Genomic DNA, 22282 nt, shown 5'->3' on the forward strand with positions numbered 1-22282 from the left:
GCAAAACAACAATCCTATGGTGCACATGCAAAACCCTAAATCTTTGGATCTAGTTTTTCTAATTGTACATGCAATAATCATCCAAGGCTTGCAAACCCTAACCTAGCATACATAATTTCGAAAATCATAACTAAAAAGTAAGTTAGGATGTTACCTTTCAATTTGTAGCTTCATCTTCAATTTTTGAGAGCTTTAGTATCACAAATGTAATACCTCTAATAGATCACAAACACCAAGAAGCAAGTTGGAGAATATGAGAGAGAGGAGGAGGGATACTAAAATCGGCTCTAAGATCCTTAGGGTTCAAGTGGCCGAAAATTAGATGCCCAAGGGATCTTTATATAGCTAAAGAATTAGGGTTTCAGTCAAATACCTAATATGCTTGCTTAAGCCCTAAGCAGCCCATAGGATCCTTCTAGAACACTAGCCTTGGACGAAATCCTTATGGGCTATCTATAAGATTTCGTCCACCCCTATCCTTAGGGATTCTCAACCCATTTTGCAATTATCACATAATTACAATATCAGTCCCCTTAATTTAATTAATCTCTGTTGACCACAAAATTAATTCTAAATTAATTATTGACCAATATTAATCAAATAATATGATTTCTCTTTTAATATATTATTCACATAATATATTAATAAATCATAATTAACCTCTTTCTCCATAAGTCATCCAGTCAAGTTGCTTTGGTGAAGGCAACCTAAAAGGACCATACTACTATCGGGTCAAGTACATACCAAATATAGTTATAGGCTTAGACATCTAATCCAATAGTTATTACGAGAGATTTATTCAGGATTTATCCAAGATAGCGGTTCCTCTGACTCAACTGATGAAGAACTCTGCCATTTTTCGTTGGGGCCTGAGAAGCAGGCAACATTTGAGACCCTGAGATCGAGATTGTGCTAGGCGCCGATTCTGACCCTGCCAGAGGGTATTCAGGATTTCGTGGTTTATTGCGATGCGTTGGTCACGGGTTTGGGTGTGGTTTTGATGCAGAAGGGTCACATTATTGCTTACGTTTCGAGACAACTGAAGCCTCATGTGGCGAATTATCTCACACATGATTTGGAGCTGGGAGCTATGGTTTTCGCCCTCAAGATTTGGTGACATTACCTTTATAATGTATGTTGTACTATTTACACGGATCACAAGAGCCTGAGGTACTTGATGGATCATCCGAATTTAAATATGAGGCGGCGTCGGTGGTTGGATGTGGTGAAGGAATATGATTGTGAGATCCTTTACGATCCATGGAAGGCCAATGTGGTGGCCTACGCTCTCAGCCGCAAGGCGGTCACAGCTCCGATCAGGTATATTTGTATGAGGATGACAGTGATTACTCCAATCTTGGAGCAGATTCGAGAGGCTCAGGTCAAGGCTATAAAGGAAGAGCATCGAAAGAGTGAGCACATAGTGGGTGTTGGATATAGTGTCTAAGTCCATAACTATATTTGGTATGTACTTGACCCGACCCGGCATGGTCAATTTGGGTTGCATGGCATTGCAATGCTTGGATAGACAAAAATGAGAGAAAGGACACTTAAGGTTATTAATATATTATAAGTTCTAATATATTAATAATATTATTTAATTAGTATTGATCAAAGAATTAATTTGGAATTAATTAATTAATCAAAAAGAGACTAATTAAATATATGGTGTTGATTGTGTAAATCATATATTCTTGTATAGTGGGCTAATGATCCATGGTTTGTTGGATTGGGCTAAAACCCATAAGGTGCTCCATGGATAGTCCATGGAGGTTACAAACCCATGGATCATGGAATATGGAAATCCATGACAATTAGGGTTTACATGGTGTAACCCTAATTGTGCCACAACTATAAAAGGATCCCTAGACTAGAAAAATCGGTACTTATACAAGCAAGAAAGAGGTCTAGCCGATTTTGAGGTGTTAGTGAACTTCTCTCAAGGTTATTCCAAGTATTGTGGTGTTGTGTGAGACATTTGAGGCATCACACTTGAGGTGCTAGGCTCACAAGGTTTTCAAAGGAATCCAAACAACATAAGGTATGTTCTACAACTAGCATTTATGTTTAAAAGTTCCCCATGCTATGCTAGATAGGTTATGAACCTTGGAAATCAAATTTGCATGTATCATAGTAAAACATAGATCCAAGGTTTCTAGGGTTGCATGTACACCATAGGAGTGTTAGTATGACCAAACCCATCAGTGGTATCAGAGCGTAGGCTTGTTTGCTTGATACTTTATGCTACATGTGTTTTCAAAAGTTGAAATTCTACATTTTTTGCATCTGACTGCTCACCACGACGTGGCAGTATTTACCACGACATGGTGACACCCCTGTATGCAGAATTTCGGGGTTTTGCTTGGTATTGGAGGAGGATCATTACCCTAAACTATTTTTTGAACCTTAAAACCTGTTTTTGATGTGGTAATGATTATGCTAATCCATTTACAATGGCAAATATCAAAATTTCATGTTTTATATGTGTTAATATGATTCTTGAAATTTTGATATGAATGTTCATGTTCTTATGAGTTTTAGAAGATCATAGAAATTATGTGTAACTTGCTTGTTAATATGATTCTTCATCTTAATGCCTAATGATGGAGTCCATAACTTGTCCTCAGGTTATGGATAACCAAAAGTCTCTTCCTTAAAAGTGTTATTAAAGAATAAGAGGTTACATAAAATGAAGAGTCTTCATTTTAATGGACCATTAAACTCATAAGTTATGAAATGAAAGGTCTTGAATAGTTTCAATACTTGCTCTCAAGTTTTGGAATTTGTAAAGTCTTACACCCTAATACTTTAATTTCCAAATTAAACCTTAGAGTTTTAAAAGTTTAAAATTCAACCCTTATACTATTATTATATTAAAAGTTTAAATATATAGATATGTATAAGAATAAGTCAGTCTTACCGTTAGTAGGCCTCATTCACGAAGCCGGACTATAAGGGGGGTATAAGGTTGTTGCCTATAAAATGGTAGCTTAATGGGTGTTCACTCTCACCCACCGCTTCCTTGACTGGTGGAGGGTCGTTAGCCGAACGGGTAGGATAGGACATTAATCCTCATTAAAAGTATAATGAAATTATAAAGTAACTAAACCTTTATTAATTCCCAATCTTAGTTACTTTAGGAAAATGTGAAATAGGTGCTAACCCATGAAATTACACTTTGTACCTTACCAAGTCGTTAGTGGAGCGTGTGTGGTTAACCGGCACACTAACAAGGACTAGTAAGAGTAGCAAAGGGTGACTTAAGTTTTATCATAGATCGGTGGAGCGCGTGTGGTTAACCGGCACATCAACTGGGTGATAAAATTAAGGGTACCAAGTCAATTTGCATGGTTATTCACACCTTGTTTGTGATCCTCGGCATCCCAGTCACAAACTTGAGAGGGCACAATCGAGACTTAAACATGCCATTGAAAGTTCAATGTATCTCAAAAGATATAGGAGTTTCAAATCCAATTAAAACTTAATAATTTATTTTGTTTATAATGGTGGAAATTGGTAAATCGTCATTTACCTACCTTCAAATATTTTATAGCTTGGATTACGGCATCCCTCTTCCAAGTTATGAAATAGTTTGTAGGATCCTAGCCTTAATATTTCATTTGGGTAACTTATTAAGGACTCTTTATCTAATAAAACTTGTCTTTCTTTCTTTCAGATGTCTTCTAACACTGCTACTGGCTCAAACCCTACAGGCTCCTTTTCCCTAATGAACTTGTGTGGGAAAGTCATTTTTGATGGTTCCAATTTCAATGAATGGCTTAGAAACAGCATAATGATTACTCGCTATGAGGGTAAAGAGTATGTCCTCGATAAGGAGCTAAAGGTTATCGATGAGTCGACTGCTACTCCTGAGGATATTGCTGAGTACACTACCCATGAGAAAGATGCCACTAAGGTGTCTTGCATCATGTTGGCCACAATGACAGCAGAACTCCAGAAATCCTATGAAGATTTCTACCCTTTTGAGATGCACCAGGATCTGATGGATAGGTACCATCAGAGTGCTCGTCAGGAAAGGTATGAAATCATTTCCTCCATGATAACAACTAGGATGAAGGAGGGAGAATCCCTCACCGGTCACTTGCAGAAAATGCAAAGGTTCGTGGATCGGTTATTGAAGCTTAATGTGGACTTCCCTGAGGACATGGCGATTGACATCATTCTCCATTCCTTACCTCCAAGTTATGATCAGTTTCGTATGACTTATCATTTGAACAAGGAGGAAGTCACACTAAGTAAGCTTCAAGGTCTTTTAAGGATCGCTGAAAGCGGTCTTAAAAGTAAATCAGCTGTTACTCCTACTCCTACTACTGCTCATGTCCTGGCAATTGGGCAAGGAAAGGGGAAAAAGAGGAAGGCCCCTTCAAAGGGTACCAAGGGAAAGTCTCTTTATGGATCCTCTTCAAGTGAAACCAAGAAAGGTTCCATTCCTCCTTCTTCAAACCCAAAGGAAGCACAGTGCTTCTACTACCAGGAAAAAGGGCACTGGAAGCGAAGCTGCCCCAAATACTTGCAGGATGTAAAGGATGGGAAAGTTAAGCCCACCCATGCAGGTATTTACACTATATTGTCTAATAACTCATTGAATACTAATTCTTGGGTGCTTCATACAGGTTGTGGTATTCACATTTGTACTGATTTGCAGGGCCTAAGAAGAAGTGAGAAAGTGGAGCACGGGAAGATAAACTTAATCATGGGGAATAGGAAAGCATCACCTGTTACCAAGATAGGAGTTTATTCTTTATCGCTGAATAATGGGTTAATGTTAGATTTGAATAAATGTTGTTACTCGTCTGAAATGGCGAGAAATATTATTTCCTTTCATGGCTTGTACAAACAAGGGTTTACTTTTTCATTTGATAATGATAATGGTGCTATTAATGTTTATTACAATGATGTATTTTACTTTAAAGCATTACCTTGTGATGGTGTATATGAAGCTGTGAATGTTGTAGATAATCTAGGAAATAATGTATTGTGTATTGATTCTTCAAATAATTTGGATAAGGCATCCTTGTGGCATTGTCGTCTTGGACATGTTAACAAGAAGCGCATAGGCCAACTCTAAAAGGCTGGAGTTTTGGAATCATTTGACCTAAAGTCGGATGATAGTTGCGAGTCTTGTTTACTTTGAAAAATGACAAAGTCACCCTTCACTGGTACGTGTGAGAGGGGTGAGGGTTTGTTGGACCTCATACACACTGATGTGTGTGGACCCTTCAAAACCGCCATAAGAGATGCTAATCGCTATTATGTGACTTTTACTGATGATTATAGTAGATATGGATATATCTACTTAATCAAGCATAAGTCAGAAACCTTTGAAAAGTTCAAAGAGTTTAAGCAGGAAGTGGAGAATCAACTGGGCAGGAACATCAAGATGCTCCGATCCGATATGGGAGGAGAGTATATTAGTATCGAGTTCCTTGACTATCTTAAGGAATGTGGGATTGTCTCACAACTGACACCTCCTAGGATACCACAGCTGAATGGTGTGGCTGAGACGTGCAATCGAACCTTGTTGGACATTGTTCGTTCCATGATGAGTCGAGCTTCGTTACCAATCTCATTCTGGGGGTATGCCTTAGAGTCTGCCGCCCATATCCTGAATCTAGTCCCTACTAAAAAGGTTGCCAAAACACCTCATGAGATGTGGACTGGAAAAGTTCCCAATCTAGATCACATCAAGATTTGGGGTTGCGAGGCTTTCGTGAGGCGCGAGACTCACGATAAGCTCGAACCTCGAAGTGAGAGGTGTATTTTTATCGGCTACCCACAGAGATCCTTTGGTTACCTCTTCTACAAACCCGGTGATAATGTGGTCTTTGTAGCAAGGAGATGAGTCTTTCGAGAGAGAGAATTCATAAGCCAAGGAATTAGTGGGAGGCAAATTGACCTTGAAGAAATTCAAGAGTCAAGTGGTGAAGGAACCTCAAACCCGAGCAATCAACCTGAGGATGAAACTCCTGTTGATCCTACTGACGAGCCCATACCTCTGAGGCGTTCCACGAGAGTTAGGAATGCACCTGAGCATTACTATGGTTTCCATATTACTGCGGAAGGTGATACGCTTATCAGTGATAGTACACTTGTAAGTCTGAATGAACCTAACAGCTACACGGAAGCCATGGCATGCCCTGAGGCTGCTAAATGGAAAGATGCTATGGACAGCGAGACACAATCCATGTACGAAAATCAAGTTTGGAACTTGGTTGACAATGTACCAGGTCGTAAGACAGTCGGGTGCAAATGGATCTTCAAGAAGAAGACCCACATGGATGGTAATGTACACACGTATAAGGCGTGATTGGTTGCAAAGGGTTTTTCACAAACTCTGGGAGTTGATTATGATGAGACCTTTTCACCAGTAGCAAAGATTAAGTCTATTAGGGTTACGCTAGCCATTGCTGCATTTCATGGCTATGAAATACGGCAAATGGATGTCAAAACCGCTTTCCTTAATGGAAAGTTGGCTGAGGATGTTTACATGAGTCAGCCAGAGGGTTTTATCAGTGCAGAGTACCCTAATAGAGTGTGTAAGCTTGAGAAATCCATCTATGGATTAAAGCAAGCACCTCGCAGATGTAATCTTTGCTTCGATGAGAAAGTCAAAGAGTTTGGCTTTTCGAGGAGCGAGGATAAGTCCTGTGTATATGTTAGGGCTAGTGGGAGTATAGTTAGATTTTTGGTGTTGTATGTGGATGACATACTACTCATAGGAAATGACATCCCATCCTTGCAGGAGGTTAAGTCATGGCTTGGGAAGTGTTTTGCTATGAAGGACCTTGGGGAAGCTGCCTGTATCCTAGGGATAAGGATTTTGAGAGACATGAGTAAGAGACTAATTGGACTTAGTCAGAGTACCTACTTGGATAAGGTGTTGAATAGGTTCAGCATGCAGAATTCCAAGAAAGGGGAATTACCGATCCAGAGTAACGCCAAACTGAGTAAGACTCAGAGTCCGAGTACAGAGGCTGAGATAGCTGAGATGAGTCATGTACCATATGCTTCCGCTGTGGGCTCGATCATGTATGCTATGACTTGTACTCGCCCTGATGTGGCCTTTGCCTTGAGCATGGTCAGCAGATATCAAGGGAACCCTGGCAAGGTTCACTGGACTGCGGTAAAGAATATTCTCAAGTACCTACGGAGGACTAAGGACTGGGTTCTTACCCTCGGTGGGAGTGATGACTTGAGAGTAGTAGGGTATAGCGATGCTAGTTTTCAGACTGATAGGGATAATTTCCGCTCTCAGTCAGGCTGGGTCATTACCCTAAATGGAGGAGCAATTACTTGGAAAAGTTCCAAGCAGGAGACAGTAGCTGATTCTACTTGTGAATCAGAGTACATAGCAGCAAAAGAGGCGATATGGATAAAGAACTTCATTGGAGACCTTAGAGTTGTACCAGCTATAAAAGAGCCAATAGAAATTTTCTGTGACAGCGAAAGTGCAGTTTCTTTAGCTAAGGAACCAACGGATCACGGGAGATCCAGACACATTGACAGAAAATACCATTTCATTAGACATCGAATAGAAGAAGGACTCCTCATGGCAAAGAGGGTATCATCAGATGAGAACCCAGCAGATCCCCTCACGAAGGGACTGAGTAGGGTTAAGCATTTACAGCATGCGAGGTGCATCGGGCTGAAGGATGATAATAGTTTTAATAATTAGATAGTTCTAAAACTTGTAAAATGTAATTGACATTTGATGATTAAATAAAAGTTGTTATTTATTTATGAGTAAAGTGTTACTATCTTATGTTAATCATTTACCATTGTTTCAACTTTGCATGTTTTGACTTCCAGAATAATTATATTATTCAAACTCTCCACAGTCAGTCATACTTTGGAAGTAGGTATTGAATTAAGACTGTCATGAATCGGGTTTGTAGATTGTCTAAAGGTGTATTAGACATAACAATGGTTGCTGCAACATTCATGAGTGCTCATAAGGCCTGAGTATTGGAGTCAACCCACGCTCACTTGTATCACTTCATGGAATTTATCTCGAGTGATCATGAGACGGTAATATCATATAAATCTTCAAACCTAGAGATATGAGTTGTTGACTATGATTTGGTTATACATTGATTGTACGAAAACGCATTGGTAACTCGATGTTATAAAACGTGCTTTTGGGCATAATTCAACAAGTAGTCAGTACAAGCATATGAGTCGAAGTTTATCTGTTCCTTCTAGGATTAGAAGCGATATTTGGGCCCCTCGATGATTTTGTTTTGACCTATGTACCGTGCCTGGTCAGAACCTAATTGATGTGTTCAATTTAGTTCTATGTCAAACAGATCAGAGATCGAGAAACAAATGTTGGACAATAAGTAAGACCATGTTCCGTGTATTTGTCCGGCTGATATCTTGAGAGCAGAGGATTATATGATCACTTATCTTAAATGGCGTATCATCATCATCTCAGTTCCGCGAGACCTTGAAAGAGCTACGATTGCTAGTCGGGTTCTGAAGTCATATCTGCAACTATAGTTATTAGACTTATCCAAGTGGGAGACTGTTGGATATAGTGTCTAAGTCCATAACTATATTTGGTATGTACTTGACCCGACCCGGTATGGTCCATTTGGGTTGCATGGCATTGCAATGCTTGGATAGACCAAAATGAGAGAAAGGACACTTAAGGTTATTAATATATTATAAGTTCTAATATATTAATAATATTATTTAATTAGTATTGATCAAAGAATTAATTTGGAATTAATTAAGTGATCAAAAAGAGACTAATTAAATATATGGGGTTGATTGTGTAAATCATCTATTCTTGTATAGTGGGCTAATGATCCATGGTTTGTTGGATTGGGCTAAAACCCATAAGGTGCTCCATGGATAGTCCATGGAGGTTACAAACCCATGGATCATGGAATATGGAAAGCCATGACAATTAGGGTTTACATGGTGTAAACCTAATTGTGCCACAACTATAAAAGGATCCCTAGACTAGCAAAATCGGCACTTGTACAAGCAAGAAAGAGGGCTAGCCGATTTTGAGGTGTTAGTGAACTTGTCTCAAGGTTATTCCAAGTATTATGGTGTTGTATGAGACATTTGAGGCATCACACTTGAGGTGCTAGGCTCACAAGGTTTTCAAAGGAATCCAAACAACATAAGGTATGTTCTACAACTAGCATTTATGTTTAAAAGTTACCCATGCTATGCTAGATAGGTTATGAACCTTGGAAATCAAATTTGCATGTATCATAGTAAAACATAGATCCAAGGTTTCTAGGGTTGCATGTACACCATAGGAGTGTTAGTATGCTCAAAACCCATCAGTGGGTCAGGTGGCTTCCTTCAATTATGATAGTTGGGGTTTATTGACTCTCCATCAGAGGGTGTTGGTCCCTTATTGGGGTGGTGCGCATCAGGTTCTGATGGAGAAGGCACACAAATCAAGATTTTCCATTCACTCTAGGGCGACGAAGATGTATAGAGATCTTTGTCCTGATTATTGGTGACCCTGTATGATGCGGGATATAGCTTGGTATGTGGAGAGGTGCTTAACTTGCAGGAAATTCAAGGCCAAACATCAGCGACCTCATGGCAAGATGCACTCAGTAGCCATTCCCGTTTGGAAATGGGAAGAGATTACCATGGATTTCATTACGAAGTTGCCTCGGACAGCGTGCAGAGTGGATTCGATTTGGGTCATCCTGGATCAAATGACCAAGAGTGTGCACTTTATTCCGATTCAAGAGAGTATCTCTGCGGAGAAGTTGGATGAAATTTATATCAAGGAGGTTGTGGAACTGCATGGGGTGCCGGTTTTGGTTATTTCAGACAGGGATGTCCGGTTTACTTCCAGATTTTGGAAGAGGTTCCACGAAGAGCTGGGTACTCGTCTATATTTCAGCACGACCTTTCACCCGCAGACATATGGTTAGAGCGAGCGGACCATCAAGACATTAGAGAATATGCTGCGGGCATGTGTTCTGGATTTCGGCGGTAGCTGGGACACGTATCTTCCTTTAGCGGAATTTTCTTATAACAATAGTTACCACGCCAGCATTGATCGACCTCCTTTTGAGATGCTTTATGGGAGGAAATGCAGGACCCCGATATGTTGGGGTGAGGTTGGTCAGCAAGTCATAAGGAGTACCAAGGTGGTACTCAAGACCACTGAGTTGATTCAGTAGGTTCGGAGTAGACTTTAGATAGCTCAGAGTCGGCAGAAGAGCTATTCTGACAAGCGTCGATCAGACCTAGAGTTTCAGGTTGGGGATATGGTTCTCCTGAAGGTGTCACCTTGGAAAGGTGTCATCTGATTCAAGAAGCGGGGCAAGCTGGGCCCCAGGTATATAGGTCCTTTCAGGGTTGTAGCCCAGGTGGGTAGGGTAGCTTATCGATTGGATCTTCTGGAGGAACTCGGTCAGATTCACAGCATGGTTCATGTCTCTCAGTTGCGGAAGTGTTTGGGTAATGATTCCGCAGTGCTTCCATTGGAGGATATTCAGGTGGATGACTGCCTAAACTACATTCAGAGACCGGTAGCAATCCTCGACAGGAAGACAAAAACCTGGAGGAATAAGGTTGTTTAGTTGGTGAAGGTGCAGTGGCAGCACTGTAAGGGTACAGAATGGACGTGGGAGCCGGAGGATGAGATGAGGGAGCATTACCCAGAGTTATTTCCAGCAGCGGACTTCGAGGACGAAGACTGATTCAAGTAGGAGAGAATTGTAGCATTTGAATATCAGGAATTTCCCTTTTAGCCCTTAACCTATTTGAGTTTGCACATTTGGTCCCATTTAGTGACTTTCGCATTCCATATCATACATTGGGCGTACATGTGGGTACGTGCAGCGTACTCATGTGATCTGATCACGGAACCCATGCTAGTACGCTGGGCGTACGTGTGGTTCGTCGGGCGTACTAGCTCAGCCTCAAAACCCTAATTTTAAGGGTTTGCTTCCATATTTAAACTACCTTATGCCTCCCTTGGATATTCCTTATCAGCCATCTTCCCTCAAAAACCCTAATCTCGAGCTTAAGCCTTGTTTGTGAGAGTTTGGAGCGTATTAGTAACTTTTGGTGCTTATTTTTTGAAGAATAAGATTATTGAAGAAGGAGGTGTTGCTTGCAAGCTTATAGATCCAGAAACAACTCCTCCTTGTGCATATTTAGAAAGTATAAAGTCTATACCTTGATGTGTTTCCTTTTTGATCTCCGTAGTTGGGTTTTATGAACTTTTTGTCCCAAAGTTTGGACCTTTATGAGTTTAGGACACTCCAGAGCATATTAGTTGTCCTTTCATGCATGATAGGTCTTGTAGATTCATAAAAATGGCTCCTTGACGGTCCTTTTTCTGTCCATGCAAGAGTTTGGTGGTGATGAGTGTGGATTAAGTTAGAGTTTTAAGATTTAAGCCCTTTTCAACCATGCAAAGGCTTAAAGTTTTAGACTTTATGGATTAAGACATTTTAAGAAGGTTAGATCTATGATTGGATGTATGTCTTAATGATTAAGACCTTTTGGTTTGGTTTTTGGGGTCAGACGGAGTACACCCCGCGTACTACTGGCTACGCCTGTCGTAGCCAGGTGAGACGTCGATCCCACCTGATTCCCGAAGTACGCCCAGCGTATGCGCTGAGTAGTTGACTTTTATTGACTTTTGGACTCTTGGTCAAGATTTAGGGTTTTTTACCATGGGATGAGCAAAATGGTATTTTTTTCTTTTAAGGGGTTGGGTTGTGGGTCTTGGACTCACGGTTTGAACAATGGACCTTAATTATTAATTAGAGTTAATTATTGTGTTATTAGGCGGGGACTAGTTCCGGCAGTTCGGGTGCGAGATTTATCAGTTTTTAGTATCAGGTGAGCTTCCTTCACTATATATGTGGGTCGAAGGCACCAATGTCGCCCCACTAGTTTATGATGTAGTGTGATGATTGTTTTCGTGACAATTTTCAGTTATGTTTGTATTTGCTTGATGAATCTATGATTCTTTGTTATGATATTATATGGTAGTGGTAGGGTTGAAATAGACCTGGTATCCGGTTGAAATAGACCGAAGGGGATTGCAAGCGCCTAGATATGCTTGACTGTATCCGGTTGAAATAGACCGAAGGGGATTGCAAACACCCATATATGCTTGATTGTATCCGGTTGAAATAGACCGAAGGGGATTGCAAGCACCCAGATATGCTTGGTTGTATGTTGTATGGTATGGGGTATTTTGGGGGAACTCACTAAGATTTGTGCTTACGGTTTTCAGTTTATGTTTCAGGTACTTCCAGTTCGAATGGGAAGGGTCCGGCCTGATCGCACCGCATCACCCTATGGTTTCTGGATTTTAAGATTTTGGGAATTTGTACTCTGATAATATGTTACTATGATACACTTTTGACTGTTTTGATATAAGTATTTTGAATGAATTTAAAATCAAAATTTTATCTGTATTTTTGGGATGTTACTCTCTCTCTCTCTCTCTCTCTCTCTCTATATATATATATATATATATATATATATATATATATAATGTGATCCATTTCAACTATACTTTGGACGTGTTCGACAACAAACTTATAAGCCCTTTTAAAAGTTTTTATCTAGGCATCAGTATTTTGACCGTTTGGACCTGAATTGATATTTTAACAATTAAGATGGTTCACGGTTCCAAGATTTTGGGTTTTCCAGTTCCTGGTTCCACTGGTTCTAGTTCCATCAATTCCATTAAAAAAACAACACTTGATCGGGTTTCGAATTGGACATAAAATTGTGTAATATGTTGTGTTGTAGAAATCCTATGAAATCATAGAAAAATTCAGTAAACATGAGGTCATTGTTATTTGAAGGGTATAAGGGTCTACTTTATTTCTTATTTAGAAGTTAGAAACTAATTTTGAGTGTAAAATGGTTAATAAACTGTTTGAACTGAAGGCTGGAAAATATTATTGTTGTTGAACTGCAGTAGCTATTGTACTGTATAAATCATATAAATTCATAGAAAATCCAAATAAAGATGAGGTTGGTGTTATTTTAAATATATAATTGTCTAGTTTATTTCTTATTTAAAAGTAGAAACTAGTTTTCAATATAAAATGGTTTAAAATGTGTTTGGATAAAAGGTTGGAAAATGTCATTGTTGTTGAAATTGATAGTTGTTCTATTGTAAATATTTTAACAAATCAAAGAAAAATTCAGTGAACATGAGATCATGTCATTTGAAAGATGTAAGGGTCTATTTGATTTTTTATTTAAAAATCAGAAATTAATTTTGAATGTAAAATAGTTAAAAACGAAAAAGAAATAAAAAACTGAAAGAATAGACTATTGGATTAAAGAAAAAGTTTAATTTAAAAATACTATTGAATTAAAGAAAAAGTTTAAAAATCGGTTCCTGTCGGGTCTAGAGTCTAGACCTTTGCCCATCCCTACTTTTAGTTTTAAAATACTATTGAATTAAAGAAAAAGATTAATTTAAAAATAAAACCTTAAACTTTTATTTTATAATCAAAAAGTTACTTCAAATAGTTTTTTGAAACTGTCAAATATATCAGATACATTCAAATACATAAACCCCACATTATATCAAACATCACCGATACTCTTCAAGAATTAACTTGTGCCACAGTTGTTTCTTCAAACAATCACATGACCTTAAATAAAGAAAATAAAAAAATAATTGTTCAAATGGGACGACTTCGTCACCTATACAAACAATAAACTTAAGGTAAAAGACTTTTTCGCGACACTTTAGTAATATACAGCACTAAAAGTGAGCCATTAATCTATTTGCCTTTTCCGACACTTATCAAGGGTTATTTACGACACTATGTGAAGTGAATCTCATTCGCCTAATGCAATGACAACAAAAACATCATCTAGCGACCATTTAACAAGCTTATTTTTATCCACAGGATTTATCACCGCACGTTCAGCTGTCGCTAAACGATAGCCTATTACAATTTCATGCCTTTCGCGACCCCTTATCATGATGTCATAAAAACAGAGTTCTTCTTGATCATAAAGATAGAATTCCCCTGGCTTAATGCACATCTCGTTTCCCTGTTAAAATATAAAGTTAAACATTTAGTTTTGGAAGTTTCAGTTGGGAAGTAAGTAGTGTTTGGATACTACCTCTTCTGCAAAAAGTTCTTCAAGGACACGATTGATCTGTTTATCTTCAGCTACCATTGCTAAAGCCATGCTCACAAGCTCATTTGAAAGAACATAGTCGCTGATTTTTGTTACAGAAACAAGGTTTCTAGTTCTTGAATCCAAAATCTCACTTATTATTATTGATTTATTAGAAGCTTGTTGCATCTCACGTATCCAAGAACTATGAGAGAAAGCAGTTGTTGAGCTTGTGTGAGTGTCTTCTTTATATGGAAGCCGCTTTGACTGCATCCATTAAGTCAATAATAAAATAATAATAATAATAAATTAATTTTTGTTTAACGTTAAAATTTGACCTGAATGTCTCGGATGAGAAGGAGGGTGGCTAGAGAACGTGAGTCAGAATGGACAATTGAGTCTTCCACAGATTCATCTGCAAGAATTAGAATCTGTTGTATTGGAGTTAGTAATTAATCATGGATTTTTGTATATATATATATATATGATTGAGGAGACTTACAGAATCAAATGTTTCTAAAGGGAGAGTTTCTAAATGTTTTTTAATAACTGCATTTCCAACACGGTGGACAAGTTTAATGTTAACAAGTCCTGAAATATCAAGTCCACCATCCACTAACTTTCTCTCTCTTTCTTTCTCCAACACCTCGTTAAACATCCATAACTCTGACCCTGGAGCCAAGAATGCTTCTAGAACCTGGTAGATTTCAAAAATAGAATTTATTATTTACTAATTATGATTCTTGAAATCTATTCATAAAGAGAGATTAATAAATATCTGTAAATTACAATTACCATAATCATATCATCAATATCACGTCGCCAACCACAAAATAATATCTTTTCTGGGAATTTTGGAGGGTCGACTTTTTTTGGAAAGAGACCCCTTCGTACCTGTAAAAGTAAAAAAAAAAAAAATCATATCATCAAGATTTAAAGAAGGGATAATTACAAAAATTACCAAAATGGGTCCCGTTTTAACCAATTGACCACTTTTTTACCCTTCTAACAAAATTACCACCTATTGCATAACGGGTCAATTGTGAAATTACTTTTAATGAAAAAAAGGCTGCAAAAAAGATTAATTTTTTTTTCCATTTTATAAATTTTTTAAAAGTTCTATTGTGGTGGGGGCCACTCATAAAGCAAGTTCGCAATCATATTGATGCGAAATTGATGGTTATTTTTTAAAAATATTTATATTTTGGCCTCGTAATAAATATTTTGCATACAAAATTGTTTTAAAAAAAATTATATAGAAAAAAAGAAGGTTTTTATGTGAAATTATGTGTTCTTTTGTATAAATATGATTTTATAAAGCAAAAAAACATATTCGAAACAAAATTTTGAAAAAAAGATGTAAAAAAACTAAATTTAGGCCAAAAGTGTAAATATTGGACAAATTTGTAATAAAAATTAAAATCTGGGCCAAAAGTGTAATTTTTTAAAGTGGGATGATTTGTTGACCAGGTAAAAGGGTCAAAATGAATACAATTGCGCGTTTTTTGCGACTTAGTAGAATAAAAAAAATATATAAGCACTAAATGCCAAAATATAAGGACTTTTATGGAGTTTTCCCAAAGATCAATTTGTAAAATGAGTTTACCCATTTTGGTCATTTTTCTGATTATACCCTTTAAAAGAAAGCTGTAAACTTAATAATTGAAAGTCTGACCTCTGGTAAAGGGCCAGGGGTATATGTGTCATCATCTTCAGCTATCACAAGTATCTCATCACCTTCTTTTAATATATATTCATCTTTTGGATTTATTATTATCTTCCCTCTTTCTGAAGCAACCTTTACTCCACAAGGGATCGCATCTGGAAACGAAGTAAGTACATCTTCAAACCTTAAACCATCTAATTGTGGCCACCTTTTGATATAAAATTCTGCATTTTCAAACCCCAATATATCTTCCCATATCTGCAACAAAAACAATTTCAACCATATATAAAAACATTATAAACAGATTATAATTGTGATTGTGAAAAATGAAAACTCATTTTATTTAATTTAAAGTTTAAACTACCTGTGCAAGGCCAGGTTGAAGAGCACATTGTATCATCAACCTTCCAATCACATCATGTGCAACCACTGTCTCAATCAGCTCTCCTCCAACAAGCTTCACCAAAGGTTCATTGTCAAGATCACTCATTTCAACAACAACATGACCTCTTAGCCCCTCTTTTACTCCAGTAAGACTAAGCACAACCCTCAATGCTCGTGCATCACTCTAAAAAAAATAAAGAAACTTGTTTATGGAATAAGGGTAAAATGGTCAAATGGTTAAATGTTTAAGAAGTAAGACATACCTGATCTGCATTTTCATCTGCTGCAAGTACTATTATAGCACGTGCTTTTGAAACCGAAACCTAAGAATATCAAAAGAAATTAACAAGAAAGATTTGAACAATATGGTGGGGCCCAGTGTACCTGATTTACATCTGACATCAGTGTGGGCCAGCTTAAAGATTGTTGGAAGAATAACACTTTTTGCAGAAGTGTGTATGCCAAAATTTCAGCAGCGAAAAAAAAAGGAAAAAGGAAAAAAGATTTCAGTTTTACCTTTTTCAAGTCAGCAAGTATAAGAGGACTACCACTTCTGCATATAACTGAAGTGCCCATGAAGCTGAACTCGAGTTTTGCTATATCCATCTCCATCTCCTCCTTGTCTCTTTCCGCCAGGACAACCACCACACCACCACCAATGCTCTTGTTTGCTATAGCCAGCTGCTTCAAAAGTGAACCCTGTAGTTGACCAAAACATTATCTTGTTTTGACCTTTGTGCATAAAGTAATTAAATACCAAGACTTATTAGTTATTACCAATTTGTCACTCCATCCAAGAACAAGAATGTGGTTGCTTTCAATGACTTCACTTTTCCCTTTTCGTAATGAATCTACTTTCTCTGAGATAGCATCTGAAACAAGCCCTAGCATCATTGCAAATATCAGCATCCCTCCTGAACTTATAGAGACTGAAACAATTCTTGATCCAGTGCCAACTCTATCTGCATGATTTCCTGAATCTGCCACAAATGTCCAAGAAAGCCAAAGGGCTTCTGCAAGACTACCATCACTTACAGCATATAGTGCTAAACCACCAAATGCAATGAGAAAGATAGTTGCAAAGAGAAGGGCAAGTAGTTTCGCATAAGGGTAGATAGAGAAGCACACATCCACCATGTATGCAATTCTTTTCTTTAATGGAACCTCTTCTTTGTTGTTCTTTGAACGTTTTGAGAGGTTCTTGATTTTGGGAAGATCATCAAGATATTTGTATAATACAAAAGGTGTCACAAGAGTAAACAGAACAGTGTAGAGAGCAATGTTTCGGGTGTCAGTGTTGCCAATATACACAAATGAATTGTCACTTTCATGTTTGAAAATGTCTGTGCTTTCATCATGAGGAATGTCTTTATTCAAACAAGTTTTATGAAGATCATAATTCTCTTCCTGTATGGAGAATAAACAGGCTTTAACAAAATCATCTATTTGCAAGAGTACAGAGTCAAAGAACTTGATACCTGAAGCTTCTTGACTTCATTCCTTAATGTTATTGCATAAGATGCAAACACTACACATAAAAGTGCAAGCTGCATTAAGAAATAAACGTGGCATCATCAGACACTAAACATTAAAATGCGGGATAGATGCTCTGAGGGCTCCCTGCAGAATAACAACATGACATTACAGACTTATAAACAGGATTCAAGTGATAAGTTCAGTACTTTTAACTCACACAGACAAAATTTGAGTTTTAATGGAAAATTAGGAAATGGAACACAGTTTAGTTTTATATACTCGCTCAGATTAGGACTGTATACATATAAATTCTAGTAGAGAAGAATAATTCACCAGGTTACGTATCAACGAACTCCTGATCCTGGCGTTTTTGCGAGCAGTAGAAGATGAACTCAGGGAAGACGAAGAAGTCAAATTAGAAACTGGAACTTGAGCAAGCACTGGCGGAACGATTCTCTCCGATTTAGAATCTGACCCCGGCGCCGGTGAATGTGACGTACTCGCACTCGCAGTAGCTGATTGCATTTCGCTTCCCCCTGTGGTAGCCAAACTCTTAGGCATCGAAGCGCTTCGAACCGGAGAAGGAGAAGGAGACGAAACAGGCGGTTGTTTCCTCAGTGACTTAGACGCAGAAGATTTAACAACTGTTACCCGGTTTCGAGTCGTGTTAGGTCCAAGAAATGATGGATAAACGTAATCACGATCAGCAAACCCGAAGGTTTGACCGGGAAAAGTGTCGCTGGTGGTAGTGCTGGAGCTGTCGGATGAGTCGAATGATCGTCGGGGGGACCAGGTGGAGGAGGAAGATGGTGGAAGAGGAGGAGTTGACTCGTCGGAGGAGGGCCGGCGGACGGCTGGGAAGAGTGGACCGGGGAAGTGAGCAGTGCTGGAATCAGCGATCGTCCTTGATTTCTTCAGGAGAGGACGTCGTTCTGGTAGCGGAATGTTGGGATTCCGTTTGGAATCCAGTGAATCTCCATTGCTGTTAGACATAATTTCTCCGGATCTTCACCGGAATCTATTGGCTCTCTTTATTTCTGACACACACGGTGGTAGCGAGGTTTTATCGACCGGCCAATTGTCTAGTGGTGTGTTACAGTTTGTTTTTCACCGTTGCGAAAGGTACGCACGTGCCGCCGTGTTTCTAGATTCCGCTGGCTTTACAACTTTACTCCTTTAGTAAGTTATATATGTATCAATATATGGTGTTAGAGCATCTTTAGACCTTCGGTTATGTAAACCACGAGCCATCTCGTGATGTGTACATTAGCCGTTCGTTTGTGGTTGGCCGTTTGTATGATGGTTCGTGATGGGGAGAATGACGAGCAACGGCCAATGAAATTGAATCCGATGTTTGACCAAAATATTCTAGCTAGGCATGTGCAAACGGACCGAACCGGCCGGAACCGGCCCGACCCGGACCCGAACCGGGAACCGGCTTCGGCAAAATCAAGAACCGAACCAGCCCGGCGGTTCTACCGGTTCCGGTTCCACCGTTTCCGGGTCCGGGTCTGGTTTTTGCCGGGTTTCCGATTTTGGAACCGGTCTGATTTGACACGCTTTTTTGCGGGGCTTGTAACTCATTCAATTTTTAACCAAATCAAGCGATTTTATAGTCTAAACTTAACTACAAAACCTAAACTACGTGTAGGAAAAAGATTCATGTCAAAAAAACTTAAATTGAGTGATTTATGCACATTTGAACAACAAAGTCAGATTACATTTAATTGCTGTAACATAAAAAAATTCCGATTTGACACCCTTCCTTGGGGGGTTGTAACTCATTCAATTTTTAACCAAATCAAGCGTTTTTATAGTCTAAACTTAACTACAAATCCTAATATACATGTAGGAAAAAGATTCAGGTCAAAACAAGTTAAATTGAGTGAGTTATGCACATTTGAACAACAAAGTCAGATTACATTTAATTGTTGAAACATAAAAAAGATTCTGATTTGACACCCTTCCTTGCGGGGCTTGTAACTCATTCAATTTTTAACCAAATCAAGCGTTTTTATAGTCTAAACTTAGCTACAAATCGTAATCTACATGTAGGAAAAAGATTCAGGTCAAAACAAGTTAAATTGAGTGAGTTATGCACATTTGAACAACAAAGTCAGATTACATTTAATTGTTGAAACATAAAAAAAAATTCTGATTTGATACTCTTCCTTGCAGGGCTTGTAACTCATTCAATTTTTAACAAAATCAAGCGTTTTTATAGTCTAAGCTTAAGTACAAATCATAATCTACATGTAGGAAAAAGATTCAGGTCAAAAAAAGTTAAATTGAGTGAACTATGCAATATTCAAAATTTGAGTGAGTTATCCGGTCCGGTTCCCGGTTTTTGGGCGGTTCCAATGACCGGTTCTTACCGGTCCCGGTTCCAAAAATTGACGAGATTATAGTACCGGTCCCGGCCCGACCGGTTCCATCGGATTCCGGTTCCGGGACCGGTTCCGGCCAGTTCCCCGGTCCATATGCTCATCCCTAATTCTAGCAATTGAACAGCTAACTTGTCAAAAAAAAAAAATTAACATAAATTTTAACTTTTACCTATAAAAACCACACTATACATCCATATTTCTTACACCAATCTTTTCTTTCTCTATATATACAATACACATACAATCTTTTTACAACCAAAAAACATGGAACCCAACCAAAATACTCCATCAAACTTTATAAATCGCAAACCCGATAACGCTTTTGCGTTAGATACAATTCCATCATCAGTTCCCAACCATGAAATCACCTCAAGGTGGTTTTGTCAATTTGCTTCAAACAGGTTCCCTTATCCAACAAACACAACTTTTCCAACAAAAATATCAACATTTCCTGACCTTCCAACAACAACAATTTCAACATTCCAACAATTCCAACAACCACAACCATCACCACCCCCTCATTCGCCGGATTTTGTTTCGAAAACTCAACCTTCACCGTCACCGCCTCAACCAAAAAAGAAAAAAGGAACAAACCGGTCCAACTCACCACCACCCAAGAAAGGGTCACATGGACAAAAGAGAAAGAAGAAAAGCTAGCGGAGTCATGGATTTCGACTTCCCAATACCCAATTGAAGGAGATAGTCAAACCTTCGGTTGTTTTTGGGAGAAAGTTCGAGTCATGTTCTATGATTTAACGGAAAGTGAAAAACGAAATTCTTATCAAATTAGCTCGAAGTGACACGATATTCGCCCAAAATGCATCGAATTTTGAGGAATTTACAACAACCTCCTAAACATACGAAGAAGCAGGTCAAACGATTTCGATGTCTTCAAGGTGGCTTTGGACCAATTTGAAAAAATAACGCCAACCCGCAAATTTTTCCGTATGTGAAACTGTGGCTAGAGTTGAAAGATCCTCCAAAATAGAAAGAGCAAACGGAAGGAATTCGTAATATTCCGGTTCAAAGCGTTCACGAAACCCGATGCAACTTCCCAACAATCGGACGGGCGAACACACATCGACATCAACAATGATCCGCTCGATCTTGAAGATGAGCAACCTCTTCACCGGCTAGTTGGAAGAAATAAAGCAAAAACAGCGGTTTTAACGACTTCGGGCTCTAGTGTTATGGATCATTTTGGAGAGAAATCTGATTGATATGTGCAAGTTCAAGAGACGAAGGCGGAGATGATGATTCGGATGAAACAAAAAATGATTGAAGCACAAACGTCATTTCAAGAGGTACAAGAGACGCTTCAAACAAAAACCGATCGAAATCTTGAAAATGAAAGTGGACGACCTCGACGACGAAGATTTGAAGCTTTTTTCATGATGAAAGAGTCGATTCAAGTCCGACGTAGGAATAGGGGAAAATTTATTTTAGTTATGCTTGGTACTTTTAGGTTTTTTATTTTTAATGTTATTTTTTATTTTAATTAATGTAATTTTTATTTTTAATGTTATTTTTATTTTTTTTATTTTAATTAATGTAGTTTTTATTTAATGTAATTTGGTATTTTAATTTAAAGAAAAACTAGTATTTAAAAAAAATTATATGATTTTTATGTATTTTTTATTTAAATTTAATTAAAAAAAAAACGAGGTGGAGTAGTGTGTTAAGTGGTATGTATCTCATGTTAGTGGTAAGGAGTGTGGTGATAATGTGACATCCACCCCTATAGTGATTAGTGGTGGGTATAACAAATGGCCTTATGATCCAAAATAAATGCATATCATCATTTTTTTAACATAAAATTTCAAATTTTTTTTAATGGCAGTATATATAACACGCTCGCAAAAAGCTAGCCAAAAACAAGAACATAGTCGGTTTATGAGGGGATTCTGCATCTATCTGTTTGGTTCTTTTTAACCTTCTGATTCCTACTACAAAACCAATTATTAAGAAAAACGATAGACTCAAACAACTTATCTTTCCTAAAGTTCTCATTTTCGAAGACGATCGTATTCCGATACGTCCACAACAACTAAAAATGGTTCATATAGTTTGCAAAATATTGCATTTTGAGAAAAATTTTGATAATTTAAAATGTTTTTATTGATCCCTGTGGTTTACAAAAATATTACACTTTTAATGGTAATCTTTTTATATCTTTTTTTGTTAATTTAACTAATTTTTCTATAATTATTTAAAATGTTTCATAAAAAATATTATATGTATTAAAATT

The 22282-nt window shown here is 38.0% G+C and overlaps 1 protein-coding gene across 2 annotated transcripts; it reads right to left on the bottom strand.

Moving 5' to 3' along the window:
- Window positions 1-13570: 13570 nt before the first annotated feature.
- Window positions 13571-18796, bottom strand: LOC145124332 (putative ion channel SYM8). Of its 2 annotated transcripts, none has more exons than XM_079059636.1 (12): window positions 17981-18796; window positions 17650-17718; window positions 16949-17578; window positions 16688-16870; window positions 16435-16494; window positions 16152-16355; window positions 15797-16045; window positions 14917-15015; window positions 14624-14818; window positions 14460-14552; window positions 14125-14388; window positions 13571-14052 (listed from the first exon to the last, which is right to left on the bottom strand). In XM_079059636.1, exons 1-12 carry the CDS (start codon window positions 18638-18640, stop codon window positions 13834-13836), a joined length of 2925 nt encoding a protein of 974 aa, XP_078915762.1. In that variant the 5' UTR covers window positions 18641-18796; the 3' UTR covers window positions 13571-13833. The 2 variants fall into 2 exon arrangements, with proteins under 2 accessions (XP_078915762.1, XP_078915763.1); XM_079059637.1 differs by having other exon boundaries at window positions 17650-17791; window positions 17981-18104.
- Between the last annotated feature and the right edge of the window lie 3486 nt (window positions 18797-22282).

Source organism: Lactuca virosa, chromosome 7 (genome assembly GCF_052849685.1).
Source record: "Lactuca virosa cultivar CGN04683 chromosome 7, Lactuca_virosa_CGN04683_v6, whole genome shotgun sequence".
NCBI lineage: Eukaryota > Viridiplantae > Streptophyta > Magnoliopsida > Asterales > Asteraceae > Lactuca > Lactuca virosa.